The sequence below is a fragment of the Malaclemys terrapin genome, chromosome 24 (assembly GCF_027887155.1).
Source record: "Malaclemys terrapin pileata isolate rMalTer1 chromosome 24, rMalTer1.hap1, whole genome shotgun sequence".
Classification (NCBI taxonomy): domain Eukaryota; kingdom Metazoa; phylum Chordata; order Testudines; family Emydidae; genus Malaclemys; species Malaclemys terrapin.
The window spans coordinates 3,880,473-3,907,762 of NC_071528.1; the positions used below are offsets into that span (position 1 = coordinate 3,880,473).

The following is a 27,290-nucleotide window of genomic DNA, read 5'->3' on the forward strand; positions in this document are numbered from 1 at the left end:
AGGGTTGGAGTTTTCAGTGCCAGCGATCCCTCAGTGTCAGGGGTTGTCAGTGCTAGCAATTCCTCAGTTTATGGGTGCGTGGGATTATCAGTTCTGGAGGAGAGGAAGGTGATCAGGAACAGTCACCAAGGGCAAGTCATGCCTGATCAACCTGATTACTTTCTATGATGAGATAACTGGCTCTGTAGATACGGGGAAAGCAGTGGATGTGATATATCTTGACTTTAGCAAAGCTTTTATATGGTCTCCCACAGTATTCTTGCCAGCAAGTTAAAGAAGTCTGTATTGGATGAATGGACTATAAGGTGGATAGAAAGCTGGCTAGATTGTCAGGCTGAACAGGTAGTGATCAACGGCTCGATGTCTAGTTGGCAGCTGGTATCAAGCTGAGTGCCTCAGGGGTCGGTCCTGGGGCTGGTTTTGTTCAACATCTTTATTAATTATCTGGATGATGGGATTAATTGCACCCTCAGCAAGTTCCGGATAACACTAAACTGGGGGGAGAGGTAGATATGCTGGAGGGTAGGGATAGGGGCCAGCGTGACCTAGACAAATTGGAGGAAGCAGTGAGAGATAAAAAGACTTCCTTTAAAAAGTGGAAGTCAAATCCTAGTGAGGCAAATAGAAAGGAGCATAAACACTGTCAAATTAAGTGCAAGAATGTAATAAGAAAAGCCAAAGAGGAGTTTGAAGAACGGCTAGCCAAAAACTCCAAAGGTAATAACAAAACGTTTTTTAAGTACATCAGAAGCAGGAAGCCTGCTAAACAACCAGTGGGGCCCCTGGATGATCAAGATACAAAAGGAGCACTTAAAGACGATAAAGTCATTGCGGAGAAACTAAATGAATTCTTTGCTTCAGGATGACGGCTGAGGATGTTAGGGAGATTCCCAAACCTGAGCTGGCTTTTGTAGGTGACAAATCTGAGGAACTGTCACAGATTGAAGTGTCACGAGAGGAGGTTTTGGAATTAATTGATAAACTTAACATTAACAAGTCACCGGGACCAGATGGCATTCACCCAAGAGTTCTGAAAGAACTCAAATGTGAAGTTGCGGAACTGTTAACTAAGGTTTGTAACCTGTCCTTTAAATCAGCTTCTGTACCCAATGACTGGAAGTTAGCTAATGTAACGCCAATATTTAAAAAGGGCTCTAGAGGTGATCCCAGCAATTACAGACCGGTAAGTCTAACATCTGTACCAGGCAAATTAGTCGAAACAATAGTTAAGAATAAAATTGTCCGACACATAGAAAAATATAAACTGTTGAGCAATAGTCAACATGGTTTCTGTAAAGGGAAATCGTGTCTTACTAATCTATTAGAATTCTTTGAAGGGGTCAACAAATATGTGGACAAGGGGGATCCAGTGGACATAGTGTATTTAGATTTCCAGAAAGCCTTTGACAAGGTCCCTCACCAAAGGCTCTTATGTAAATTAAGCTGCCATGGGATAAAAGGGAAGGTCCTTTCATGGATTGAGAACTGGTTAAAAGACAGGGAACAAAGGGTAGGAATTAATGGTAAATTCTCAGAATGGAGAGGGGTAACTAGTGGTGTTCCCCAAGGGTCAGTCCTCGGACCGATCCTATTCAACTTATTCATAAATGATCTGGAGAAAGGGGTAAACAGTGAGGTGGCAAAGTTTGCAGATGATACTAAATTGCTAAAAATAGTTAAAACCAAAGCAGACTGTGAAGAATTTCAAAAAGATCTCACAAAACTAAGTGACTGGGCAACAAAATGGCAAATGAAATTTAATGTGGATAAATTTAAAGTAACGCACATTGGAAAAAATAACCCCAACTATACATACAATATGATGGGGGCTAATTTAGCTACAACAAGTCAGGGAAAAGATCTTGGAGTCACCGTGGATAGTTCTCTGAAAATGTCCACGCAGTGTGCAGAGGCAATCAAAAAAGCAAACAGGATCTTAGGAATCATTAAAAAGGGGATAGAGAATAAGACTGAGAATATATTATTGCCCTTATATAAATCCACGGTACACCCTCATCTTGAATACTGCGTACAGATGTGGTCTCCTCATCTCAAAAAAGATATACTGGCACTAGAAAAGGTTCAGAAAAGGGCAACTAAAATGATTAAGGGTTTGGAACGGGTCCCATATGAGGAGAGATTAAAGAGGCTAGGACTCTTCAGCTTGGAAAAGAGGAGACTAAGGGGGGATATGATAGAGGTATATAAAATCATGAGTGATGTGGAGAAAGTGGATAAGGAAAAGTTATTTACTTATTCCCATAATACAAATGAAATGAATAGGCAGCAGGTTTAAAACAAATAAAAGGAAGTTCTTCTTCACGCAGCACACAGTCAACTTGTGGAACTCCTTACCTGAGGAAGTTGTGAAGGCTAGGACTATAACAGAGTTTAAAAGAGAACTGGATAAATTCATGGTGGTTAAGTCCATTAATGGCTATTAGCCAGGACAGGTAAGGAATGGTGTCCCTAGCCTCTGTCTGTCAGAGGGTGGAGATGGATGGCAGGAGAGAGATCACTTGATCATTGCCTGTTAGGTTCACTCCCTCTGGGGCACCTGGCATTGGCCACTGTCGGTAGACAGGATACTGGGCTAGATGGACCTTTGGTCTGACCCGGTACGGCCTTTCTTAGGTTCTTATGTTCTTATGAGGATTGGACCAAAAGAAATCTGATGAGGTTCAACAAGGACAAGTGCAGACTCCTGCACTTAGGACAGAAGAATCCCATGCACTGCTACAGGCTGGGGACCGACTGGCTAAGCGGCAGTTCTGCAGAAAAGGATCTGGGGATTATAGTGGACAAGAAGTTGGATATGAGTCAGCAGTGTGCCCTTGTTGCCAAGAAGGCTAATATTGGGCTGCATTAGTAGGAACATTGCCAGCAGATCGAGGGACGTGATTATTCCCCTCTATTTGGCACTGGTGAGGCCTCATTTGGAGTATTGCGTCTAGTTTTGGGTCCCCCATTACAGAAAGGATGTGGACAAATTGGAGAGAGTCCAGCGGAGAGCAACAAAAATGATTAGGGGGCTGGGGCACATGACTTATGAGAAGAGGCTTGTTTAGAGGGAACTGGGCTTGTTTAGTCTGCAGAAGAGAAGAGTGAGGGGGGATTTGATAGCAGCCTTCAACTACCTGAAGGGGGATTCCAAAGAGGATGGAGCTCGGCTGTTCTCAGAGGTGGCAGATGACAGAACAAGGAGCAATGGTCTCAAGTTGCAGTGGAGGAGGTTTAGGTTGGATATTAGAAAACACTATTTCACTAGGAGGGTGGTGAAACCCTGGAATGAGTTACCAAGGGAGGTGGTGGAATTTCCATCCTTAGAAAATTAGGGTTGGAAGGGACCTCAGGAGGTATTCTAGTCCAATCCCCTGCTCAACGCAGGACCAACCCCAACTAAAGCATCCCAACCAGGGCTTAGAGGTTTTTAAGGCCCGGCTTGACAAAGCCCTGGCTGGGATGATTTAGTTGGGAATTGGTCCTGCTTTGAGCAGGGGGTTGGACTAGATGACCTCCTGAGGTCCCTTCCCTTCCTCCTGAGGTCCCTTCCCTCCCTTCCTAATATTCTATGATTCTATTGTTCTATGATTGTGGCGATCTCTCAGCATAGGTGGTGCAGGGTTATCAGTGCTGGCGAACCCTCAGCAGCTGGTTGCATGGAGTTCTCGATGCTGGCGACCCCTCAGCGTGGGGGTTATGGGGTTATTGGTGCCGGCAATCCATCAGCGTTGGGCGATGTGGGGTTATCGGTTCCGGCAATCTCTCAGCATAGGGGGCGTGGGGTTATCGGTGCTGCTGATCTCTGAGCATCACAGGGTGTGGGGTTATCGGTGCCTGCGATCTCTCAGTGTTGGGGTGGGGCCGTTGAGGTTATCAGTGCCAGCAATCCTTCTGTGTCAGGGGGCATGGGGTTATCGGTGCTGGGGATCCCGCAGCGCCGGGGGACGTGGGGTTATCAGTGCCAGCGGTCCCTCAGCGTGGGCGTGTGTGGTGTTATCGGTGGTGGCGATCTCTTAGTGTCGGGGAGTATGGGGTTATCGGTGTTGGCGATCCCTCAGCTTCAGGGGGCGTGGAGTTATCGATGCTGGCGACCTCTCAGCATGTGGGGGGGGCTATCAGTGCTGGAGATCTCTCAGTGTGGGGGGAATGTGTTTATTGTTGCCGGCGATCCTTCAGCATTGATGGGGGGAGGGGGATGGTTATCAGTGACAACAGAGAGCGAAGCACTCCGTAACAGAGCTGAGGATGGTGTGTACAGCCCTGCCGGATCCCATGTGGGTGGTGGGTAATACCATTTTTCGGAGCTGTTTTCTCTGCAGTGCTTTTGTTGTAGATGAGTGGCCTGTGCCCTGCAGGAGCTGGCTGGTCCCTGGTAAGCCTGTCATAGTCCCTGGGCCAGGCAGACATGCAGGTGCTGGTCTATAGTCAGACCTGATGGGATAAGCACAGGCAATTGCAAGCGGATTTCAGCCTCAATCCCCGGTCAGGTGGGAGAAGGATGCAAGTTTCTGCCAGAGAACGTTGATGCCTAGAGGCCTGAAACCTGAGTGGGGGCCTCTCTCGGTGCCCTGAAGCAGGCCAGGAATGGGTGAGCGGTGCCAGGGGTGTAGCAGGAACACGGAAACCTCAGTGACAGGGGACGGGGATTGATCCCCAGTGACACCAACCTCTGAGGGAAGGGTGACGGGGTGGGGCAGGTGACAGCAGTCTCTCAATAACGGGGAGGAGTGTTAACAGTGACACTGACCCGTCAGTTGTGGGGAGGGTTTATCAATGACAGCATCCCTCGTGAATTGGGGAAGGGACTGGGGCTGGAGCCGAGCCTCTGAGCCCCTCCCCCGTCTCAGGGTCCCAGAGCCCAGGCTCCAGGCGAAGCCCAGACATCTACACTCTGAGCCCCAGGCGCCCAGATCGGGTGGCCCCGTGCTGCAGTGCAGACGTTGGGAAGGGTTCTGGTGACCGCAGTCCTTTAGGGATGGGAGAGGCAGGTTGTTGGTACCGTGGGCCGTCAGCGATTGGGGCAAAGGGTGTTACTGGTGACAGCGGCTGTCAGGGCAGGACTGCCTCAGGGAAGGGTAGGCCTGGACACGTCGATTTTTTATTTTTTTATCATTTCACCACATATTGACATTTATTATTAAGCATTTTTTAATTTTTTTATTGATTGAAACGTTCACAGTTGCACAAAATTATGTGGGGGTGGGGTCAGACAATCATTTAATGACAGTAGATGCTGAGATTCAAAAAGTTAAAGCTTTATTAGCCTTAAAACACCAATTGCCAACGTCCTATCAAAATATACAAAGTAAATATCCCCGAACAAGTTCTCGCAGCATTTCTTTTTCTCTTTCTCTGCCTCTCTGTACACGTTGATTATTAGCAATAGAAATATTTCTTCGTTGGCTTGTGTGTGTCTAGTGAAATCCATGTTTATCAGCGTTTACAGATACAAATTTAATCCTTCCAAGCCCAGTGATGGGGCAAGGAGGTTATCGGCACAGCTATCCCCCAGAGAGTTGTGGTGCTGTGACAACGATCCCTTGGCGAGAGGGCCTGGCATGTGTTAATGGTGCCTGCGATTTGTGAGGAATACGAGGTACTGGCGAGTTGGAGACTGATGGTGAAAGCCAGAGTCTCCACCTAATAGCCAGGGATTAGACCAGGTTACTGACCTGCCCTCCGTGATACTGACAATACACAGAGCGCTGTTTAAACTACAGATGAAAGAAACTGAAAAGCAGAACATTTTGTTCCCCCCCCCCCACACACACTCAGTTTTGTCAGTTCTAGGACTCAGCAGCATGTGCAACCATAGTAGGTTCAAAACCTTCTCCCGTGAGCCTCATGTGGGTTTAGTCCCTTTAAAGGTCACGAGCTGCAGCTTGTTGATGAAATTCATCTTTGTGCAAAGGGACAACACGAGCCCCAGGCCCCAGTTTACGACCTCAAAATTAGACTGAAGTTTGATTTCAATAGTGCATAATCTCTGTGCTGGCTCTGGGCACAGAAGTACATTTCTCTCTGTGAGCACTGGTTGGTTCAGAGTAGCTACAACTCCAAGGGCGTTTGTAAAATTAATTACTATGGAGCAAGGGGATTGCAAACCAAATAGCTCCAGTTTTTTCATTTTTAATTCAGAAAACAAGGTAAATGCCACAGGCAGCATTACTGCTGGGACCCAGGGGCAGAGCTGAAATCACAAACTCCTGAAATGGCGAAGGCCGGGTGCAGCAGCAGTATTATCGTGGGGAGGTTGCACACTGGTGAGGCATGTTAGAGGAGGGATGGGCTAGCGGGGAGGGCACTAACCTGAGATTGGGAGACCTGGGTTTGGTTTCCTGCTGCACTCCAGGACTTTTATTTGACCTTGAGCAAGCCATTCTAGGGCTAGATCCACAAAGGAACTGATGTACCTAGGACCCAGCTGCCACTTTAGGCACCGAAATCCAAAATATAGATCCTCCAACCCCCTGCTCAGCTGCCAAACAACTCTGCAGATGCCCACATTCCATAGGTGCTTAAGTTTCTGCAGGTAAAGTCCTCTCGGCACCTAGATTTCTGCTCGTGAGCATGAGCAAAGCCACCTAAGTCCCGATGCGGCTGAGCCATTCAGCACCTGAAGGCCCTGACTGGGCAGGTATTCTCTGAGACCACCTTGGAGCATGTCTAGCAGATCAGGCCCTGCACAAAATGCGCAGAGGAAGAGTGATTTATTTCGGTATTTGATGCAAAGTGGAAAAGCTCCAACAGGAGAGATTGTGAGAGCCCCAGGCCCAAAATGCCCAGTGAGTAGGACACTCACTTGGGACGTGGGGGAGCTGCATTTAATTCCCTGCTATGAGTCAGACAGACTTACCTGGGTCTCTTACTTACCAGGTGAATGCTTTAACCACTGAGCTATTGGGCACAGGGGCACCTCCTATACCATTTTTTGTGAGAAAGGCCTGGCCTGCCTTTCTCTGGCCTCCAGGGTAGAGCCGTGCAAATAATCAACTTTTTTGGTTCAAAGGCAGAACAAAAAATTGAGGAAAAAAATGTTTTGGGTCAAACAAAATGCTTTGTTTCCTTCTCAAGGGAGGGGTTTTTTGGGGGAGGGGGAAGGGGGCCTTTTAACGCAATTAAATAAAAAATTGAAGTAAAATTCTCCATGAAAAATTGTTTCCAATCTAAAAGTCAGCATTCCAGTTCAAAAATGCCAGAATGAAATGTTTCTGCTTTGTTGGGATTTTATTTATTTTTACCCAAAAGAGAGCATGGCATTAGAGCAGACCGCCGAGCTTTCCAATCATCCTTCCGACCCATAAACTCATTGACTCAGGTTAGTGTCACGGGTTAACACCTGGATTAAAATGGGGAATGGGGGAGGGTGCTTAAATATGTGTTAGATCCTGAGTTGCACCTGCAGGACACTGTAGTGGCCATAGCGAAGAGCACTTTATCTGCACCTGGTAAGACAAGTGTGACCTTTTCTCCAATACTGACCATGCCACAGTTATCCCGACCTTTGTCATCTCAAAATTAGATTGCTGTAAAATGCTGTACATACCTTGGAACCATTCAGAAACTGAAGCTAGTGAAAAATGGTGCAGCCCAGGTAAGTGGAATTTCATGCTGGGAACACATAAGACCCATGCTCCGCGATATTCACTGGTGTCCAATAAGCTTCAGAGTGGAATTAAAGGTATTGATTTTAACCTATAAAACCCTAAACGGAACCTGGTTACCTGAGAAACTGCCTCTCTACCTAGGACACACTGCCACAGCTGAGGTCACCAGAGGCACGGGAACACCCTCGGTATACAGGAGCGGTAGTCGCTGGCAGGATGTCGTCCAGGCAGGGCTCTTGGTTTTGGAACTTGCTCCCTGCCTTTGTCCCCCAGACTCCAGTTTTGTTACTCTTCTAGGCATGCGGCAAAGCCCCTAGTTTCTCCTTCATTAAGGATGTTGGGAGAGGGGCACTTAGGCAGATCTATTTATGGGCAGTCCTTTAGTCACGTTCATGTTATGGTTTTTAATGCGTGGGGTTGGTACCCAGAACACTGGCTGACGCCTATGTTGCATCTTAAAGTTTTGAATACATAGATGACCAGACCAACATGCTTACCAGTTTACTTTTGCTCCCTCCTGTGGATCTACAATTTATTTTGTGCATCGGGCAACTAGTGAAAAGGTTGTGCACAATTGCACTTGTGCACTGGATGTCACTTGCAATTGCCTGTTTTACCTAAGATAGGTAAAGGCCCAACTTCTTGATAGTATGTAACCCTTCTGCCAGGTGGAGCCAGCAGTAACCGGGCAACAGCAACCTCGCTGCCTCTCCAACCACTCATTCGCCAGCCGACTGTCAGTCACCTTCTGCTGCCACCTGCCTCTCTGCTGTGACCTCTGCAGATCCGTCTCTTAGTGATCTTCAGCTCTTTGCAGGCGGGGGAGAGACACTGCCCCATCTCAAGTGATTTCAGCTCTCAATGATAGAGCATTTAAAATAACAAAAGAGGCTCCTAATGAAGCCTACTTAGCTCTTTCTTTGAACACTGGGGAGGAACAGGTTAAACCAACCCAGGGGAACCTTTGGGGAGGGTCTACAATCCTTCGGGCTAGGACACCTGTCCCCACCCTTCTTACCTTCCCAGGGCTCTGGCACTCGAGCCCCTGGCTTAACGTGGTCCTTTCAGCTGAGGGTGACCCCCTCATTTGGCAAAGGTTAAGCATAGTTCTGCTCCCCTTTATTCATACAATAATAACAACATTGGTAACAGCATTTCACTACCCCTGCATTCAGTACTAAAGTGATTTGTAACCAAATACCAGCCAAAGTTGATTACTTTGATCAATACACCACTCTATCTGCTGGATATGTCAGCAGAGTAGGTGTGTTCATGTAAATACAGTTTGCTCTTGAAGTCTCTCCCCCTCCCAGCTAGCTGTCAGGGAAGAATTCATTCAGACCTTACTTACAGCTATAACCAACAATGTCCAGGAATTGATATTGCTAATAGCTGATGGTTGAGAAAGTGATTCTGATTATTGCTACAGGACCATGGGGACAGTGTACTTCCAATGCTTCAAGTGCAGTAATCTAACATCCTTTTCCAGCTTTGCCTTCACTTTATTACACTCTATTTGTTGTCCATATTGCCAGTCCCAGTACATTTCTCCCCCACCCCCCAAACAGCATAAAACCAGACAAGACCAAAAGATTCAGCAATCATTTCTGGACAATGACGGGGAGAGAACAGATTTAATAAAAGATACAAAGTTGGAATTATGGATCTGTTGCAAGAATGAGAATCTGTAATGTTTGTATCTTTGAACAATGTGTAAATTTCCATTATTTACATCCTGCCAGCTGATTCTCCTGCCTGATCAATCTTTGTTCTTTACACAGGAGAAGCAATACTTTTCTTTTCCTGGAGAGCTCCTTATGAGGATGTTAAAAATGCTGATTCTACCCCTCATTACTTCGAGGTAAGAACAACTCTCTTACTTTAAGAATAAAAAGTCATGTTTGTGAAATTGTGCCGAGGAAATGTATTTACAGGAGCCAAGCCATCCTCTTTACAAAGCCGCATGGAGGGAGACACTCAGATCCTGAACCCACCCTCTAACCAAGGAGCAGTAGACTGTGCATTGACGTTGTAACATATATATTTATATTAATTCAGGCATGACTTATCAGAAGCACATTTGTGCCCATTTTTAAGTATGCTGTAACAAACTCTAACAGGAGGTTTACTTAATGAAAGTACTTCCCCCCCGCTCCTCCTGAAGGGGATAAAGCAGCCCTGGAGAGGGCTGCAGTGGGGGAAAAGCCAGGCTGATTGGGAGAAGCAGCCACAGGTGGGGCCTTGCCCCAATCAGGCCACAGCCATCCCTATAAGAGGGCTGAGGGCCAGAAGCTAAAAAAAACCATTCTCTCTAGGTTCCCTGAGAGAGAAGGACCTGGCTGCCTGGGAGCTGAGGAGGGGACCTAGGGTGGAGCAGTGCTGGGGAAGGGCAGAGGGAGCTGGGGAACTCCAAGCTGCAGGCCGAGTTAAGGGCCCAAAAGGGTACTAGGGCTGTAGAGGGGCAATCCAGGAATAGGCAGAGGCAGCTGGTCCAACCCCCCCTTGCTGATGAGGAGTGGTTTACAGACTGCCGTCTGCCCCAGGGAGCGGGGGCTAGATGGAGACTGCAGTAGCCACTGAGGCAAGGTGGGGATAGGAGGTTGAGGTTTCCCCTGGATGGGGAGACCCAGATTGTGGGTTACTGCGGGGGCAGAACCCTGATGTAAAGGGCACTGGGGTCCAGGAGGGACATGGGGGCCAGCAGCAGGTGAGACACCGGCCTGAAGAGGGCGCTCTGGGTCAGAAGAGCTAATTCCCAGGATGACCAGCAGGAGGCGCCGTGCTGGTGAGTCATCGCCCCGCCACAACTTCTCTGCCACCTTTCCAATACTCACTGCTCCTATTCTTTTTTTCATAGTGATAAGTCCTAAGAAGATGGGGAAACAAGTAGTAACATCCCCAAATTAATTGTCACTTACTGAATCATCAACATGTCAAAAGGAAAATGCAGAAATGTAAAAACAGTTTCAACAGCTCAGTGCTGGTGATACTTTAAAGTTGATACTGGAAAACTAGGAATCCAGAAGATGCAGGTTTCTTTCCTTCTCCTTTTCCTGCAACAGAACAGAGTTTACTCTCTGACACTAAGGAACAACTTGATACCACAGGGCTTCTTAGTCGTGTAGACAAAATCCTACAGAGATACAGTAGCTTGTAACTAAAGCTAGATAAAAATGTGTGCCTTATTTCTAGGTCAAATTTAATAGTGAAAGTAGTTCACTGACCTCAAGTTGTGGTGATTTCTCCGTCACATGAAGCCTTTAAATCAAGACTAGATGTCTCTTTCTAGAAGAGATGCTCTAGCTCAACTACAAGTTGTGGGCTGGATGCAGGAGTCACTGGATGAATTTCTGTGGCCTGTATTATGCAAGAGGTCCAACTTGTTTGTCACAATGGTCCCTTCTGGCCTTAAAAATGTCTGACTTTCTTGTTTAATGGTATATGTCTATAAAATTTCTTGCATACGCTTGTGGCTAAGTAGGTAACTGACACATTTGCATTTCCCCCAGTACATTTCTCCAGTTGTCCTGCCACTGTAAAATAACGTTTCCACTGTTTTGGATGGCGTAGAAGAGTGGATTCACCATTCAAGCGTGAGCGCTTCCTCATGGCTGGGTGTGGCATAACGTAGCAGGCTCTCTTCTTGCCAGTGTCCCCCTGTCGATATTTGCTCCGGCCCTGCTACCTTCCTGTAACTCAGCCCTCCAGCCAGGCCATGATTTAGTCCCACAAAAGTCCAACAAATAAAAGTCCAAATATCCTTACAAAAAGGTTTTCGGCCCTAACTCTGGGCCCCATGGTCCCTGCGCCCTTCTCTCAAGGCCCCCTGTTGTCCTTGTCCCCTTCTCCAGTCACACACAACCTTGCCGGTGGCTTGTAGGGGAATTGGGGCCCTTCTGCTCCACTGGGTTACAGCCCACAGCCCTATAGTGGGCAGGCAAGATCTGTCTATTCTGACCTGCCCTTGTTACTTCCCTGGGCCTCGTCCTACCTATAACCAGCCCTTCTCCCCACAACCTCTCTATGTTCACCCTTCACTCAGAGTCAGGACACACCGGGCTCGCCACTGGAATCCCCCAACAAAATCCTAAATGAAAATACCAACATAAACCCAACTTCTGCCTTCCTCAGGCTTAACCTTTCATCCCTGTTGTGACAGTGCTGCCCGTGGGAGCCAGCTGAGGTTACTCAATTAGGATGAACTGCAAACAAAACGGGACAGACAAACCCCAAAAGCTGGTGGTTATCCCAATACTTAGATTTACCAACCAGCACAGAACAGCTTTTAGAGTACCTCACTGGTTACTTAGAAGTTCAAACAACGCAGTTTTCTTAAAGTACCCAGCCTCAGGCCTCCGTCCAGACATACCTGTTAGATATGATGCTGATTACTGAAAATCTTATCTCATTATATAAAAGAAAAGGTTCTTCCAATCCCAAAGGATCAGCCACATACCCGGGTCCAATTATAACTTAGATCTTACCCAAAATACACGCTTATAGCCAATTCTTATTAACTAAACTAAAATTCATTAAAAAAGAAGAGAGAGAGTGTTGGTTAAAAGATCAATATACATACAGACTTGAATTCAATTTTTGCAGTTTAGATACATAGCAGAGGTGAGCTTGTGGTTGCCAAAAGTCCTTTTAGAAATAGTCCATAGGTTATAGTTCAATGTCCATATTCAGGGTGGCTCCAGTCAATGACTGGGGATCTCAATCCTTGTGGCTTAAGGTTTCCCCCTCTTGAAATCCAAAGCAGATCTGAGATGCAGAAGGATCATGTCCCAGGGTTCTTATACATTTTCAGCAGCCTTTTGGCCTGAGAAAACAATAGGCTTAATTCTCCTTCCAATCATCCTGGCAATTAGCACAGGGTAATTTATCCATTAAACAGTTCAGATACAGGTTACCACAACCTTTAAAGAGACATATAGACAATAATACTATTTTACTCAAGTATCATCACAAATGTTAATATTCCTTTTTTGATCTTTGAATTAAAGTTATAGCAATAGACAAGACTTATTTGCTTACATTACAAGACCTGAGCAAACATCTCCCCTTCTACCTCTAACAATGCAGACTTGCATTTCAAAGCTTTATTCATTTACCTATCTTCCTAACCAGTCTTTACAGTTCAGCCATAGGTCAGTCTGGGAGTTAATTAACTCTTTCTGGCCCTGTCACCTTTCAACGAAATATTATATTACATCCATAACGTCACACCTGTCTGTTCCTCAGCTGAACACTGCTCAGGGCTTTCTCCCTAGATCCTGCCCTTTTATCAGAACTTTACAGCTGAAGATAAATTAGTCACTGGCTCATTCCACAGGCTGACATGAAAATGTGTGTGTTTCCAAGAGCAAGATAGTTAATTGTTTAACATAGTAAGATATTTGCAATAAGCTGTGTTAATGAAGCATGAGAGACAAGCTGGGTGAGGTAATATCTTTTATTGGATCAACTTCTGTTGGTGAGAGAGACAAGCTTTCAAATTTACACAGAGTTCTTCTTCGGGTCTAGGAAACACTCAGAGGGCAGGTCTTCACTACCCGCCAGATCTGGTAAATCAATCTAGACGCGGATAAATCAATCCCCAAACGCGCTCCCTGTCGACTCCAGAACTCCAGCTCGCGAGAGGCAGAAACGGAGTCGATGGGGGAGCGGCAGCGGTCACCTCATCGCCGTCCTCATGGCCAGGTAAGTCGACCTAAGATATGCCGACTTCAGCTATGCTTGCATATCTTAGGTCGACACCCCCCCCCGCCCCCCGCAGTGTAGGCCAGGGCAGAGTGTCACAGCTAAATACAAGGTGGAACAGATTGTTTAGCATAAGTAGTTAACATATATTTCAAGGTGAAGTGGCCCATTAACACCCCTCCAATCATAGGGGGAAAGGAAGTGGGAGGGGGGGATTGTTAGCGGGTTACAGATTGTTGTAATAAACCAGAAATCCAGTGTGTCTGCTCAGTCTGTGATTTTTGGTGTCTAGCAGAGTAATGAATTTAAGCTCCCAGGCTCGCCTTTTGAAAGTGTTGTGCAGGTTTCCGTTGGGGATGAGGACTGATAGGTCAGACATAGAGTGATTGCTTTGTGAAAAGCGTTCACCCACAGGGGATAGGGTGTGTTTGTCTTTTATCATTTTCCTGTGTGAGTTCACATGAGAGCGTAGTGATTGTCTGGTTTCACCCACGTAGCTGTTAGTGGGGCAGTTAGTGCACTAGATGAGGTACACCATAGGTTTCAATAGGCATGAGTAGGACCCATGGATCTTGAAGGGTGCGTTGTGAGGAGTGTTGATCATCATAGCAGTGGAGAGATGTTTGCAGGTTTTACATCTGTTGTTCTGACAGGGTCTGGTACTGCTTTGAATTTGTGTGTGACCAATATCTGTGAGGAGTTTGCTTCTGATGATTACCTTGGAGTGGTTGAGGGGTTGTCTGAAGGCCAGACGTAGGGGGTCAGGAAAGATTTCTTTCAGGACATGGCCCCTGTCAAGTATGGGTTGTAACTGTTTAATGATATCCCATAGGGGTTCCAGTGTGGAGTGGTAGGTGACAACTTGGAGTGTGCGGACAGAGGGGGTTTATGTCCATATTGAAGCATGTTTTTTCAGGGTATTTGGGTGTCCCATTCCATGGTGTGATCTACTTTGCTACTGGAGTTGTTCTTTCAACCCAAAGCTCTTTGTAACTTTTACTCTGTGCAAGGTGGTATCAGGAAATGAATCAGGGGAGACACAGCAGTCCGACCGACAGACGGCTGGCACAAACAGGACCACACAAGAGTGCTTTCACTTAAAGCTAAACTTTACTTAGTCTCAAGCACTTACACATGTCTGCAACAGGTTAGTGAAACACCCCCAACCCTCAATTACCGAAGCTGAGCGTGGCTCTCGAGTGGCACAGCGGCAGCCCGTCTGCTGGGAGGGAACACAAGATGTATCCAGAGGGCGAGTCCAGTCCTGAAGAGTCCCCCTACCTCCAACTTTTCCCCCTTATTTATACATTAGTAAAACAATGACATGTCACTTAAAGAAAACTTGGTAAGCAAGCAGTTTCAACGGTCAAGCAGGAGGTTCCCTCTGATCATTGATTAGCCAGGTGTGTTTTTTCCCCAGAGTTTGCAGCCTTGAGGCCCTAACAAACATTCCTGAGGGCACATCCTGCTCTTCTAAAATGCATGTATCAGCAACTTCAACACAATTCTTATCAGGAAGGACGCGGGGTCAAGCTGCCCTTTCTGTGGCACCCAAAACCTCCTCCCCTCCTGCCTTGGTTAAGATAAGGCTGCTGCATGGCCACTTTATGGCTGCTGACTTGGCTGTTTTTGGCAATGAACAATAGTGATATCAGGCACTTTACTGGTTTGCCGAAATCTCCCCGTACAGAGTGTCCTGGATTGGTGAAGGCGGTTTTATGTGTATTAAGGTGTATATCTCAGACTTTCTCCTTGAAGCAAATTCTGTGGTATCTGAGTGCCTGGCCGTAGAGAACAGATTTCTTGGTGTGTTTGGGGTGGTTACTGGACATGTGAAGGTAGGTGTGGTGATCTGTGGGTTTCTTGTATATTGTTGCCTATAGGTTCCATTGTTGAAGCTCATTGTGGTATCTAGGAAGTTGATGCTAGTGTGGGAGTGTTCTAGAGAGAGTTTAATGGAAGGGTGTTGGTTGTTGAAGTTGTGGTGGAAATCTATAAAGGAGTTTAAGTTGTATGTACAGAGGATATCCTTGACTTATCTCAGATATATCATTGGTTTCGTGGTTCATTTGTCTAGAAATTCTTCTTCTATGTGGCCCATGAAGAAGCTGGCATCTTAGTATCCATGGCTGTTCCCATGGTTTGGACAAAGTGTTTGTTGTTGAATGTAAAATTGTTATGGGTGAGGATGAAATGTATGAGTTTGGCGATGTGTTTGGGGTGAATAGCTGTGTGTTGTCCATTGTCTTGTAGATATTTGAGGCAGGCAGCTATGCTGTCATTGTGAGGAGTGTTGGTGTATGGGGAAGTGACATCCCTGGTGGCAAGGATAGTGTTCAGAGGGAGATGGTTAATGTTTCAGAGTTTGTGGAGGAAATTAGTGTGTCCTGAAGGAAGCTGGCCCTTTGTGTGGAGAGTCATTTCAAGATGGTTTCTAAGTAATTCCTTCAGTAAGGGTGCTGTGGCAGATATGATGGGTCTCCCTGGCAAGCTCCCCACAGACCAGGACACACGAACTCAAAGCAGCACCTGACCCTGCTGGAACAACAGATGCAAAACCTGCAGCCATATCTCCACTGCTATGATGATGAACACCCCCACTCCAACACACCGTTCCAGATCCATGGGCCTGTCACCACGTATGGTGCACCTCGTCCAGTACACTGTATGCCCCAATAACAGCAGTGTGGGAAACCAGATAACCATTATGATTTCAAATGAACTCACGCAGGAAGATGATAAAAGACCATATCAGCTGTGGGTGAACACTTTTTTCACAAAGCGATCACTCTACATATGAGTGATCTACTCTACCACACTCAGTCCTCATCCTGAAAGGAAACCTGCCCAGCACCTTCAAAAGACGAGCCAGGGAGCTTAAATTCATAACTTGGTTAGACCCTAAAAATCATGGACTGAATAGATACATTGGATTTATGGTTTATTACAACAATCTGTAACCCACTACCAATCCCCACCCTCCCCCAAGTAGCCTTCCCCACCCTTCCTTTACCCCAGGTGACTGGAGAGGCGTTATTGGGCCATTTCACCTTGAATGGTCCCTTGAAATATTTGCTAACGGCTTATGCTAAACAATCTGTTCCATCTCGTATTTAGCTGTGACCCTCTGAGCAGATTTCCCAGACCTGAAGAAGAGCTCTGCGTAAATTCTACAGCTTGTCTTTCTCACCAACAGCTGTTGGTCCAGTAAAAGATATTACCTCACCTACCTGTCTCTCTAATATCCTGGGACCAACACAGTCACACCACCACTGCATACACTGATGAAGCATGACCGATAGAAATGTAATCATTGTAAGATTTCACTTTTTACTTGAATTGAAAACCCCTGTATATGTAAGATATACTACTGCCTTGGAGGAGTCTCTCTAATCTTTGGTTCCAGTTAGCACTGTTCATCTAAATGAATTTCATGTATGCCTTTTGTCATATATGCACACAGCCATCCACAGTGACCATACAAGGTAGATATTTATCTAAGGGTCTGATCTTGCAAAAACTTATGCAGATGAATAGTCCCAGTAAGTTTGTACAATTACTGAAATGCCTGAGGGCACGTCTACATTGCAAAATTATGTCAACCTATGTTACCTCAGCATGCAGCCGCTGCAGTAATTAAATCACTTTTGCGTGTCCACACTACGCTCCTTGTATCGGTGGTGCGTGTCCTCACCCGGAGCGCTTGTCCCAATTATACTGTCAGAGTGGGGCATTGTGGGATGGCTTCTGAAAGCCAGTAACAGTCCATATCAGCAACGCACTGTCTACACTGACACTGAGTTGACCTGACTACTTTGACATGGACTCTTCGCCTCTCGTGGAGGTGGAGTTATTAAGTCAGCATAGCAGGGCAGTTACGTTGGCGGGAATGAAATTTTAGTGTAGACACATACATAGTTAGGTCAACGTCATCTGTGTCATAGACCAGGCCTGAGTGTTTGCAGAAGCAGGGCCAAGATTACAGAAATAATTACAGCGCGTGCCAGCTCTGCTAAAGTTCAGGTAAAGAAGACCTTTCTGTTTAAAGGCCGACTTTTTAAAGTTCTTTGCAATATAGCAGGAACAGTAAATGCCATACCCAAAGCAAGTTTCCCTTCTTACCTCCTATTTTCAGTTGCTCCTATCTTTCTGAAATTTTCACTCTTTAGGGTGAAACTTCCCAGACTCTGGGAAAAAAATTCAAAATTGCCACAGTGACTTGTGTAATGTCTTCAACTCCAAACATCCAAGTCACTAATTAATTAATTTTATTTGTCTTCCGGTTTTGGATTTCATAAATTCACATTTTTTAGCTTTTCTCTAAACAAGGGCTAGAAATGTACTTTTCTTTTATAATGAAAACTGAGATTATCAGGTAATGACATGATTCCAGCAGCTGGATCTGTAAGAAAGGCAGCAAATATTATGCGAGTCAGCAATACTGCTTCTGCTTTTGATGATGTTGCTCTCGGTCTCTGCGGTAGCCTTTGATTAATTTAGAGTGTAAATTGTACCAGTCACTAATAAGTGTTTCTTTACTCAGGCAGCTATGTAAATTTATTATAGGAAATGAGATTGGTGGAGCACACATTGAGACTTTGAGTTTTATTTCATTCAGACAAGTATAATTGAAAAAATAGAAAAGTAAGATAAAGCAAGACAAGTATTACAAAACAACCCACTACTTCCCCCCCCCCCCCGACTCCTCCTGATAGTGTGTGCTTACAATCTTATAGTTTGTATTCATAGATTCATAGATTATAGGACTGGAAGGGACCGCGAGAGGTCATCGAGTCCAGTCCCCTGCCCACATGGCAGGACCAAATACTGTCTAGACCATCCCTGATAGACATTTATCTAACCTACTCTTAAATATCTCCAGAGATGGAGATTCCACAACCTCCCTAGGCAATTTATTCCAGTGTTTCACCACCCTGACAGTTAGGAACTTTTTCCTAATGTCCAACCTAGACCTCCCTTGCTGCAGTTTAAGCCCATTGCTTCTTGTTCTATCTTTAGAGGCTAAGGTGAACAAGCTTTCTCCCTCCTCCTTATGACACCCTTTTAGATACCTGAAAACTGCTATCATGTCCCCTCTCAGTCTTCACTTTTCCAAACTAAACAAACCCAATTCTTTCAGCCTTCCTTCATAGGTCATGTTCTCAAGACCTTTAATCATTCTTGTTGCTCTTCTCTGGACCCTTTCCAATTTCTCCACATCTTTTTTAAAATGCGGTGCCCAGAACTGGACACAATACTCCAGCTGAGGCCTAACCAGAGCAGAGTAGAGCGGAAGAATGACTTCTCGTGTCTTGCTCACTACACACCTGTTAATACATCCCAGAATCATGTTTGCTTTTTTTGCAACAGCATCACACTGTTGACTCATATTTAGCTTGTGGTCCACTATAACCCCTAGATCCCTTTCTGCAGTACTCCTTCCTAGACAGTCTCTTCCCATTCTGTATGTGTGAAACTGATTTTTTCTTCCTAAGTGGAGCACTTTGCATTTGTCTTTGTTAAACTTCATCCTGTTTAACTCAGACCATTTCTCCAATTTGTCCAGATCATTTTGAATTATGACCCTGTCCTCCAAAGCAGTTGCAATCCCTCCCAGTTTGGTATCATCCGCAAAAATTAATAAGCGTACTTTCTATGCCAATATCTAAGTCGTTGATGAAGATATTGAACAGAGCCGGTCCCAAAACAGACCCCTGCAGTACCCCACTCATTATGCCTTTCCAGCAGGATTGGGAACCATTAATAACAACTCTCTGAGGACGGTTATGCAGCCAGTTATGCACCCACCTTATAGTAGCCCCATCTAATTTGTATTTGCCTAGTTTATCGATAAGAATATAATGCGAGACCGTATCAAATGCCTTACTAAAGTCTAGGTATACCACATCCACAGCTTCACCCTTATCCACAAGGCTCGTTATCCTATCAAAGAAAGCTATCAGATTGGTTTGACATGATTTGTTCTTCACAAATCCATGCTGGCTGTTCCCTATCACCTTACCACCTTCCAAGTGTTTGCAGATGATTTCCTTAATTACTTGCTCCATTATCTTCCCTGGCACAGAAGTTAAACTAACTGGTCTGTAGTTTCCTGGGTTGTTTTTATTTCCCTTTTTATAAATGGGCACCAATTAGGCCTAATTTCTGACACACCAATTTTGGTCCATTGCTTTCTGGCCCCACACGTCTCTTCTTTACCAGGCAGGATTTTAACACAGTCCGTGGATTCTAGCAGTTGGCCTTTGCGTTTGGACTCCCTTTCCCACCTTTTTCCATTAACATTTATTGTTACCCATTATTGTGACATTCTAGGAAGTTCCAATCACAACTGAGCTCCCAATTAGGGTAAATTTGTAGGCCCAACTATTACAAAAACCTGGACAAGTGACATTTATGGAATAACCTGCCTTTGGGGGAAGTTTGGATTATGCCCTGAAGCAGTCAGGCTCACTTTCTTATAAATTCTCTGTCCTATCTCATGTAAGTGTGGGTGTTCTTATTATTCATTACAGAGGCGCCGTCTTTCTGTGTTCCTGGGGGGTGCTCCGCCCCAACTCCACCACCGCCCTGCCTCTTCCCGCCCCCACCCCACCTCTTCCCACCCCCGCTCTGCCCCCGCCCCCGAAACACCCCACCCTCGCTCCTCCCTCTCCTCCCCAGTGCCTCTGCACACTGCTGAACAGCTGATCGCAGCAGATGGGAGGCGCTGGGAGAGACGGGGAGCAGCTGATCGATGGGGCCTGCTGGCAGGCAGGAGGTGCTGCGGGGAGAGGGAGGAGCTGATTGGGGGGGCTGCTAGTGAGTGTTTCTGTGGGTGCTCCACCCCCAGAGCACCCACAGAGTCGGCGCCTATGATTCATTAAATGTCTAATCCCTTCTTTTTAATCCTACTGAATTCTTGGCATCAGTGATATCTTGTGCCAATTAGTTCTATAGGATTTTTAAAATCCACTTAAAATTTGTTGCCTTTCAATTACACTGACTGTCTCCTTTATGAGTCATAGACCATTATGATCATCTAGTCTGATTTCCTGCATAACACAGGCTGGAGAATCTGAGCAGGTAAATAGGAACTCGTGGATTACTTTATCTAATCCTCTGTCATGTCACTGCTTATTTCTCTTGTCTCTGAGGCCTCGTATGAAGTCTCTCCAGGACTCTAACCGTTTTTGTTGCCCATTTCAAATGGCGTGGCCAGCGTTGGACATGGAATCCCAGGGGAAGCCTCCCCGTGATTGATATAATGGCTGACACGATGCTGGTTTCAGCATAACGGAAGCTAACACCTTGTCCAGCCCTGTGCACTGAGCAGATGGTTGAGTTCAATGAGCTTAAGTGGATTGGAGTTCAGGACCTTGACAGGTGGCAAGCGCCCTGCAGAGCTCATGGCCAGTGTGGGCTCTGCTGGGGCAAGTACCATGTGGAGCTGGTGACTCGGGCGGTCTCTGGCAGAGACATGTCTTGTGCAGTTCAGTTGTGAGAGTTCGCTGAACGTGTTCTTTTCTCTTTCAGCCTGATGTCTGGCCTGGCCACCATGGACTCCAAGGCCTGTGGGAAGATGGGGTTGATCACACTCACCTATTACCTTTGGACGACATTCATGGCTGTGACTGTTGGGATTGTGCTTGTGATCAACATTCATCCAGGTGCTGCTGCCCAAAAGGAGGAATATACCGTGGGCAAAGTGGTGTTGAGTTCTGCAGATGCCTTACTGGATTTAATCAGGTACTCTCCAGCAGCTTTCTGGACTAGCCCTGATTTTATAAAAATAGGTCCTGTTTTCTTGTTTACAGCCAAGTTCGTCACACCATAAATGAGTTCACATGAGCTTTTAACAAGATTAACGTCTCAAAGAACATTTAAGAAGAAATGGGCCAAATTCAGCCCTGGAGTAAGTGGGTACAACTTCCCCATAGTGCACTTGTTCACACGACAGCTGACTCTGACGGCAATCCATGCAGCAACTGAGGTGCCTAAACCCCTCTGTGCAGCACCATAACCACCCACAGAACTCCTGCTCAGCGGCTGCTTAACCCTGTAGGCACCTAAACTCCCTCAGCACCTCAGTTTCTGCGGTAAAAGTTCCCTAGCCAGTAGACACCCACATTTTAGACTGTGGGGCGTGCATGCTGCTGCCTCTCTCTAGGCGTCCGGACGCCTGTCTCCTGCCCTAAGCCCCAGAACAAGTCATGAATGGGGGAGACAGGCATTCGGCTCCCTAAGTTGTGTGTAGAGCCCGATCTGTATGTGGTCTCTGAGCAGGTCTACTGGATCTGGTCCCATTCAAAATCTGGCTGGAGGAAGAGGTGGTGGCAGTGGTACTGACCCACCTTATAACCTTTAGCCCAGTGATTAGCATACTCTCTTGGGGTGTGGCAACCCCAGGTTCAATCCCCCTCTCTGCCAGGAGAGTGAAAGGATTTGAAGAGGGTCCTCCCACCTCTCAGAAGAGTGTGCTATCCAGTGAGTTGGGGATGTTGTGAGGTGGAGTCCCTGAAGCTGTTCCACTGTGGATCAATCACGAAAGAGTGACTGGAGGAAGGGACTGGACCCCCCAGGATCTTCCACCTTGGGGCCCAAACCACCAGGCCAGAGTCATTTCCAGTCTCTCTGGCCCCATGGCCATTCCACTGTGGATAAACACTTAGTTATTGGGGGGGAAGGTAGAGGGAAAGCAAGAGATGCACTCTAGTCCAGTGGCTGGGCACCCAGCCGGGATGGGGGAGACCCCTGTTCAGATCCTGGCAGTGGTGGATTGGCCAACAGGCTCCAGCCAAGTGCGGGGCTCTGGAAAAATGGGCACCCCTGTGCCCTGACCTGCTCCTGCCAGGGAGCAGGGAAAGCTCCCGCGCCCTGACCCCATTTCCCCAGCAGTAGCACGGGGAGGGGGGCCCCCTCTTGCTCTGGCCCACGGCCCTACACATCTGTAATCCACCTCTGGATCCTGGTTCCCCTCTGACAGAGAGAGGGGGGGAGCTGAACCTGGACCTCCCACATCCCAGGTGAGCACTGCAAGCACCACCTGCTCCCCCTGCAGAGATGTGTGGGTCTAAGAGACTGGCTCCAGGCTGGGGCATTGCCCAGACCCTGGGACTCTGGGTCACCTCCCTCCCATTCATCATGTAGGAACTGAGGCACCTAACCCAGGCTTTGTGGAGCCCAGTGTTGTGCCTGTGATTTTCTAGGTGCCCAAAAGTTAGGTGCAGTGACACTCGGTATTGCAAAGCCTACAGCCTTTCGTGGATCCCACCCCAGGTGTCTATGGTCAGTGAAGTGAGGGGGATCTGCTCTTCCCCAGGGCCAGCTGCCACCGAGAAGTCACTCCCTCAGCTCCAGCCTTCTGCTTTCTCCCCACGGGAAGGGGGCCCTGCGACAAATGCAGCAGGAGTGAGCCCCAACAAAGTCAGTTCATTCTTCCCTTCCCCCACAACACCCCCCATCAACTCATCATCTCCCACACATGCATACACTGAGTCAGCTGCCTTCCCTCTCCTGAGAGATACCCCAGTGGCCACACTGGGTCTTGGGCACCCTGGCCACCATCTTCCTTCCACTCTCCCCCTTTACCCAGCCGGCTGCAGGCCTCTAGCAAGGGCTCTGAGTGGCTTGTCTCTGGCAGCCAGGCAGGAGTGAACAATTACAGAGTCCAGCCAGTGACATGAAAGGAGCAGGTTATTAAGCGCTCAATTAATTCTGAAACGTAGAGAAATAGTTTGTATGCCATGTAGTTGTAGCCCAGGATATTAGAGACTTGGTGGGTGAGGGAATATCTTTTATTGAATCAACTTCTGGTGGTGAGAGAGAGACAAGCTTTTGAGACACACAGAACTCTTCTTCTGGTCTGGGAAAGGAACTCACTTACAGGAAAATGCAAGGGGGAACAGCTTGTTTAGCACAAGCAGTTAACACATATTGAAAGGGTGTGACGAACTGGGCCTGTTCTTACTGTGGTGTGTGAATGCTGACAGGGGAGTGTGGCTAGGATAGTCTGCATTGGGGGATGGGAGTCTGCCCGAAGGCGAATACCTGAGCGTGTAACATGAGAACCCAGGAAGGGGTTGAAGGCCAGGTGACACCTTGGCCCGGGAAACTGAACAAAGGCTGTGGGAGGGGTCGCTGAAGGCAGAGTCTTGGAAGCTGGGTGGTGAGATGGTGGGGAGGCAGAGATTGCTCTGACCTCCCAAGGGGGGCTGGGATGCCCTGGGACCCCAAGATGGACCTAACTGAGGGGGTCCCTGTTGTCTGTGCCTGCAAGACCTGTCTTGGACTGTATTCCTGTCATCCAAATAAACCTTCTGCTTTACTGGCTGGCTGAGAGTCATGGTGAATCGCAGGAAGCCGGGGGTGCAGGGCCCTGAGTCCCCCAATACTCCGTGACAACTGGTGGCAGCGACGGGATCTACTGCACCCCGTGGACGGCGCTTCCTGCAGTAAGTGACTGGGGAGCAGTAAAACGAAGGGGGATTGACGGGAACCAGGCGTGCTGAAGAGTGAGAGAGAGACTGTTATTACCCCTGGGAGTGTGTGACCAGCGAGAAGGACTTTTGCAGTAACAGGTCCCCCGGGGGGATCGCAGCGAGTGATCCCAGGGGCGGAGGAGTCTGCAGCTCGACCCTGGCAGAGAGGTGGTGACCTCGAGAAGGGCTGGCACACTAGGGGTCCCCCTGGGAACTGTGGGGAGCTGTGAGCACACAGGCTGGTGAGTGGCCAGCAGAAAGATGTATGCCAAGCGGCTTAAGAGCGACCTGGTGGAGCTGTGCAAGCAGAGGGGGCTGTGCAGTGGGAGGCTCACCAAAGAACAGCTCATTGCCCGGCTGGAGGCGGAAGATCGCGCGAATGAACTGATCCCTGTGTCTCAGGGAAGCAGCCTGGCAAATGCAGCTCAGGCACCAGTGTCTGTCCCAGCTGGGGGTGGTCAGCCGGCTGCTGAGGGCTTCCCGAGACCCCTCCTTCCTATGCCTAGGGGAAGGGTGGGGAGGAGCCCAGCAAATACCGAGGACGCCGTGACCCCCCCGGCCAGCAGAGGATCCTCCCGGCGACGTTCGGCATCCGTGGAGCGGAATTGGCTGGAATGGGAGAAAGAGCTAAAACTGAGAGAGCTGGAGGATCGTGAACAACAGAGACAGCATGAACGGGAGGAGAATGAGAGACAGAGACAGCATGAAGAGAGACAGCGTCAGCATGACCTGGAACTGGCGAGACTGAAGGGCAGCGAACCCCCGGCTGCGGTGAGTGAGGGGGGACCCAGGACTGCACGGAGCTTTGATAAGTGCATCCTGGCCCCACGCAAGGAGGGGGAGGACATGGATGACTTCCTGGAGGCCTTTGAGGCGGCCTGCGAGCTGCACCGGGTTGATCCCGCGGACAGACTCCGGGTCCTTACCCCCTTACTGGACCCCAGAGCCGTGACATTGTACCGCCAACTGGAAGAGGCAGAGAAAGGGGACTACGAACTATTCAAAAAGGCCCTGCTACGTGAGTTTGGGCTGACTCCTGAGATGTACCGGGAAAGGTTCCGGAGTCAGGATAAAACCCCTGAGATCTCATATCTGCAACTAGCCGTCCGCATGGAAGGATACGCCAGCAAGTGGGCTGATGGGGCCCAGACGAAGGAGGACCTGGTCAAACTGCTGGTACTGGAGCAACTGTATGAACGGTGCCCATCCGACCTGAGGCTGTGGTTGGTGGACAGAAAGCCAGAGAACCCGCGACATGCAGGCCGGCTGGCCGGTGAGTTTGTAAAGAGCCGGTCAGGAGATAAAAGGGAGGAGTCCCAAAGGAACAGTCCCACCACAACGCAGAGAGAGAGTCACCATGGGACCTCCCCGTGGGAAGATACAGAAAAAACCCATCAGAGAGGAGCATCCGGCATCAGGACCATCCGACCCACTCAAGGGGACCCATGGGACATGGGCTGCTACCACTGTGGCCAAAAGGGCCACATACGGGCCCAGTGCCCCAGGCTCAGGGACAGACTGAGCAGACCGAACCCACAGAGGGTTGACTGGGTAGAGACCCAGCCCGGCGAAAGGCAGCATTCCCAGGGAAGGGGGGCTGGCAGAGTACCACCTGCTAAGGAGGGAGGAGAGCTCCAGGCCAGCTCCTCTAGGGGGCTGGATGCTCCAGACTCAGGGTTTTTGGTTTATACGGTAGGCGCGGGGCTGTCCCTCCGGAGAGAGTACCTTGTTCCCCTGGAGGTGGATGGGAGGAAGGTCAATGGATACTGGGATACGGGCGCAGAGGTGACGCTGGCCCGGCCCGAGGTGGTGGCCCCAGATCAGGTGGTGCCCAACACCTACCTGACCCTGACGGGGGTGGGCGGAACACCAGTCAAAGTGCCCGTGGCAAGGGTACACCTGAAGTGGGGGGCCAAGGAGGGCCCCAAGGATGTGGGGGTACACCCGTATTTGCCCACGGAGGTATTGATGGGGGGGGACCTGGAGAACTGGCCAAGCAACCCCCAAAGGGCACTGGTTGTGACCCGCAGTCAGAGCCGGCGAGGGGCACTGCGCCCTGGCCTTGGGGGGGGGGTGCCTTGCCTGAGGCGCAGGACCCTAACCTGGTGGGGAGGGAACGCCCAGGGACACGGCTCAGGGAGGCTGCAGCTTCAGACCCAGCGGGCGAGAAAGAGCAGGTGGCCATCCCTGTCCCAGCTGCTGAGTTCCAGGCCGAGTTGCAGAGAGATCCCTCCTTGCGGAAGATAAGGGACCTGGCCGACCTCCATGCGGTACAGACCATGGGACGAGGTGGCCGGAAAAGGTTCCTGTGGGAGAAGGGGTTCCTGTACCGAGAATGGGCTCCCCTAGGGAAAATGGAGTCAGGGGGGGATCAGGAGGCAGCTGGTGGTACCCCAGAAGTATCGCCGCCAGCTGCTGTGCCGGGCCCATGACATTCCCCTCTCAGGGCACCAGGGAACCTGGCGTACCCAGCAGAGGCTGCTACGGAGCTTTTACTGGCCTGGGGTCTTTGTTACTGTCCGACAGTACTGCGGATCCTGTGACCCCTGTCAGAGGGGGAGGAAGGCCTGGGACAAGGGGAAAACAGCTTTAGGACCCTTGCCCAGCATAAAGGATCCTTTCCGGAGGGTGGCCAAGGTTAAAAGGGCGGCTCTAAACCAAGAGAGCCCAAAGCACAGACCTCCAGACTGGAGCGCTGGGAGAAGACCACAGCCCAGTTGGAACCCCAGAGGTATGGGGGTGGGGAAAGGGCACGGGCCGCATAAACCTTCCCACATGCGAACTGCGAGTGCCATCAAGCACCCCCGACCTAAGGGGGGGGCGTGAAACTGGAGGGGCCTGGTGTAATTCTCACCAAGGAATGAGAGGGATGCGGGGGCATCCATGGGAACGGGGGTAGGTTCGAACTTCCCCGGGTCACTGGCTAAAGTGACCCTGCTCAGTTCGGTCTCGAAGGGGGGAGATGTGACGAACTGGGCCTGTTCTTACTGTGGTCTGTGAATGCTGACAGGGGAGTGTGGCTAGGATAGTCTGCATTGGGGGATGGGAGTCTGCCCGAAGGCGAATACCTGAGCGTGTAACATGAGAACCCAGGAAGGGGTTGAAGGCCAGGTGACACCTTGGCCCAGGAAACTGAACAAAGGCTGTGGGAGGGGTCGCTGAAGGCAGAGTCTTGGAAGCTGGGTGGTGAGATGGTGGGGAGGCAGAGATTGCTCTGACCTCCCAAGGGGGGCTGGGATGCCCTGGGACCCCAAGATGGACCTAACTGAGGGGGTCCCTGTTGTCTGTGCCTGCAAGACCTGTCTTGGACTGTATTCCTGTCATCCAAATAAACCTTCTGCTTTACTGGCTGGCTGAGAGTCATGGTGAATCGCAGGAAGCCGGGGGTGCAGGGCCCTGAGTCCCCCAATACTCCGTGACAGGGACCATGCAAGGTAGAGTGGCCCATTAACACTTCTGCAGTCAGAGGACAAAAAGAGGGGGTTAGGGAGTTACAGAT

General features: G+C 48.7%; 1 protein-coding gene across 1 annotated transcript in view; it reads left to right on the top strand.

The window, feature by feature from the left end:
* Positions 1 to 27,290, top strand: part of LOC128828748 (excitatory amino acid transporter 5-like) — a 78,466-nt gene that overhangs the window by 9,797 nt on the left and 41,379 nt on the right. Inside the window, exons 2-3 of the mRNA XM_054013671.1 lie at positions 9,392 to 9,471; positions 20,847 to 21,059. Of these exons, the coding sequence (XP_053869646.1) occupies positions 9,392 to 9,471; positions 20,847 to 21,059 (293 nt within the window). The remainder of the gene's footprint in view (positions 1 to 9,391; positions 9,472 to 20,846; positions 21,060 to 27,290) is intronic.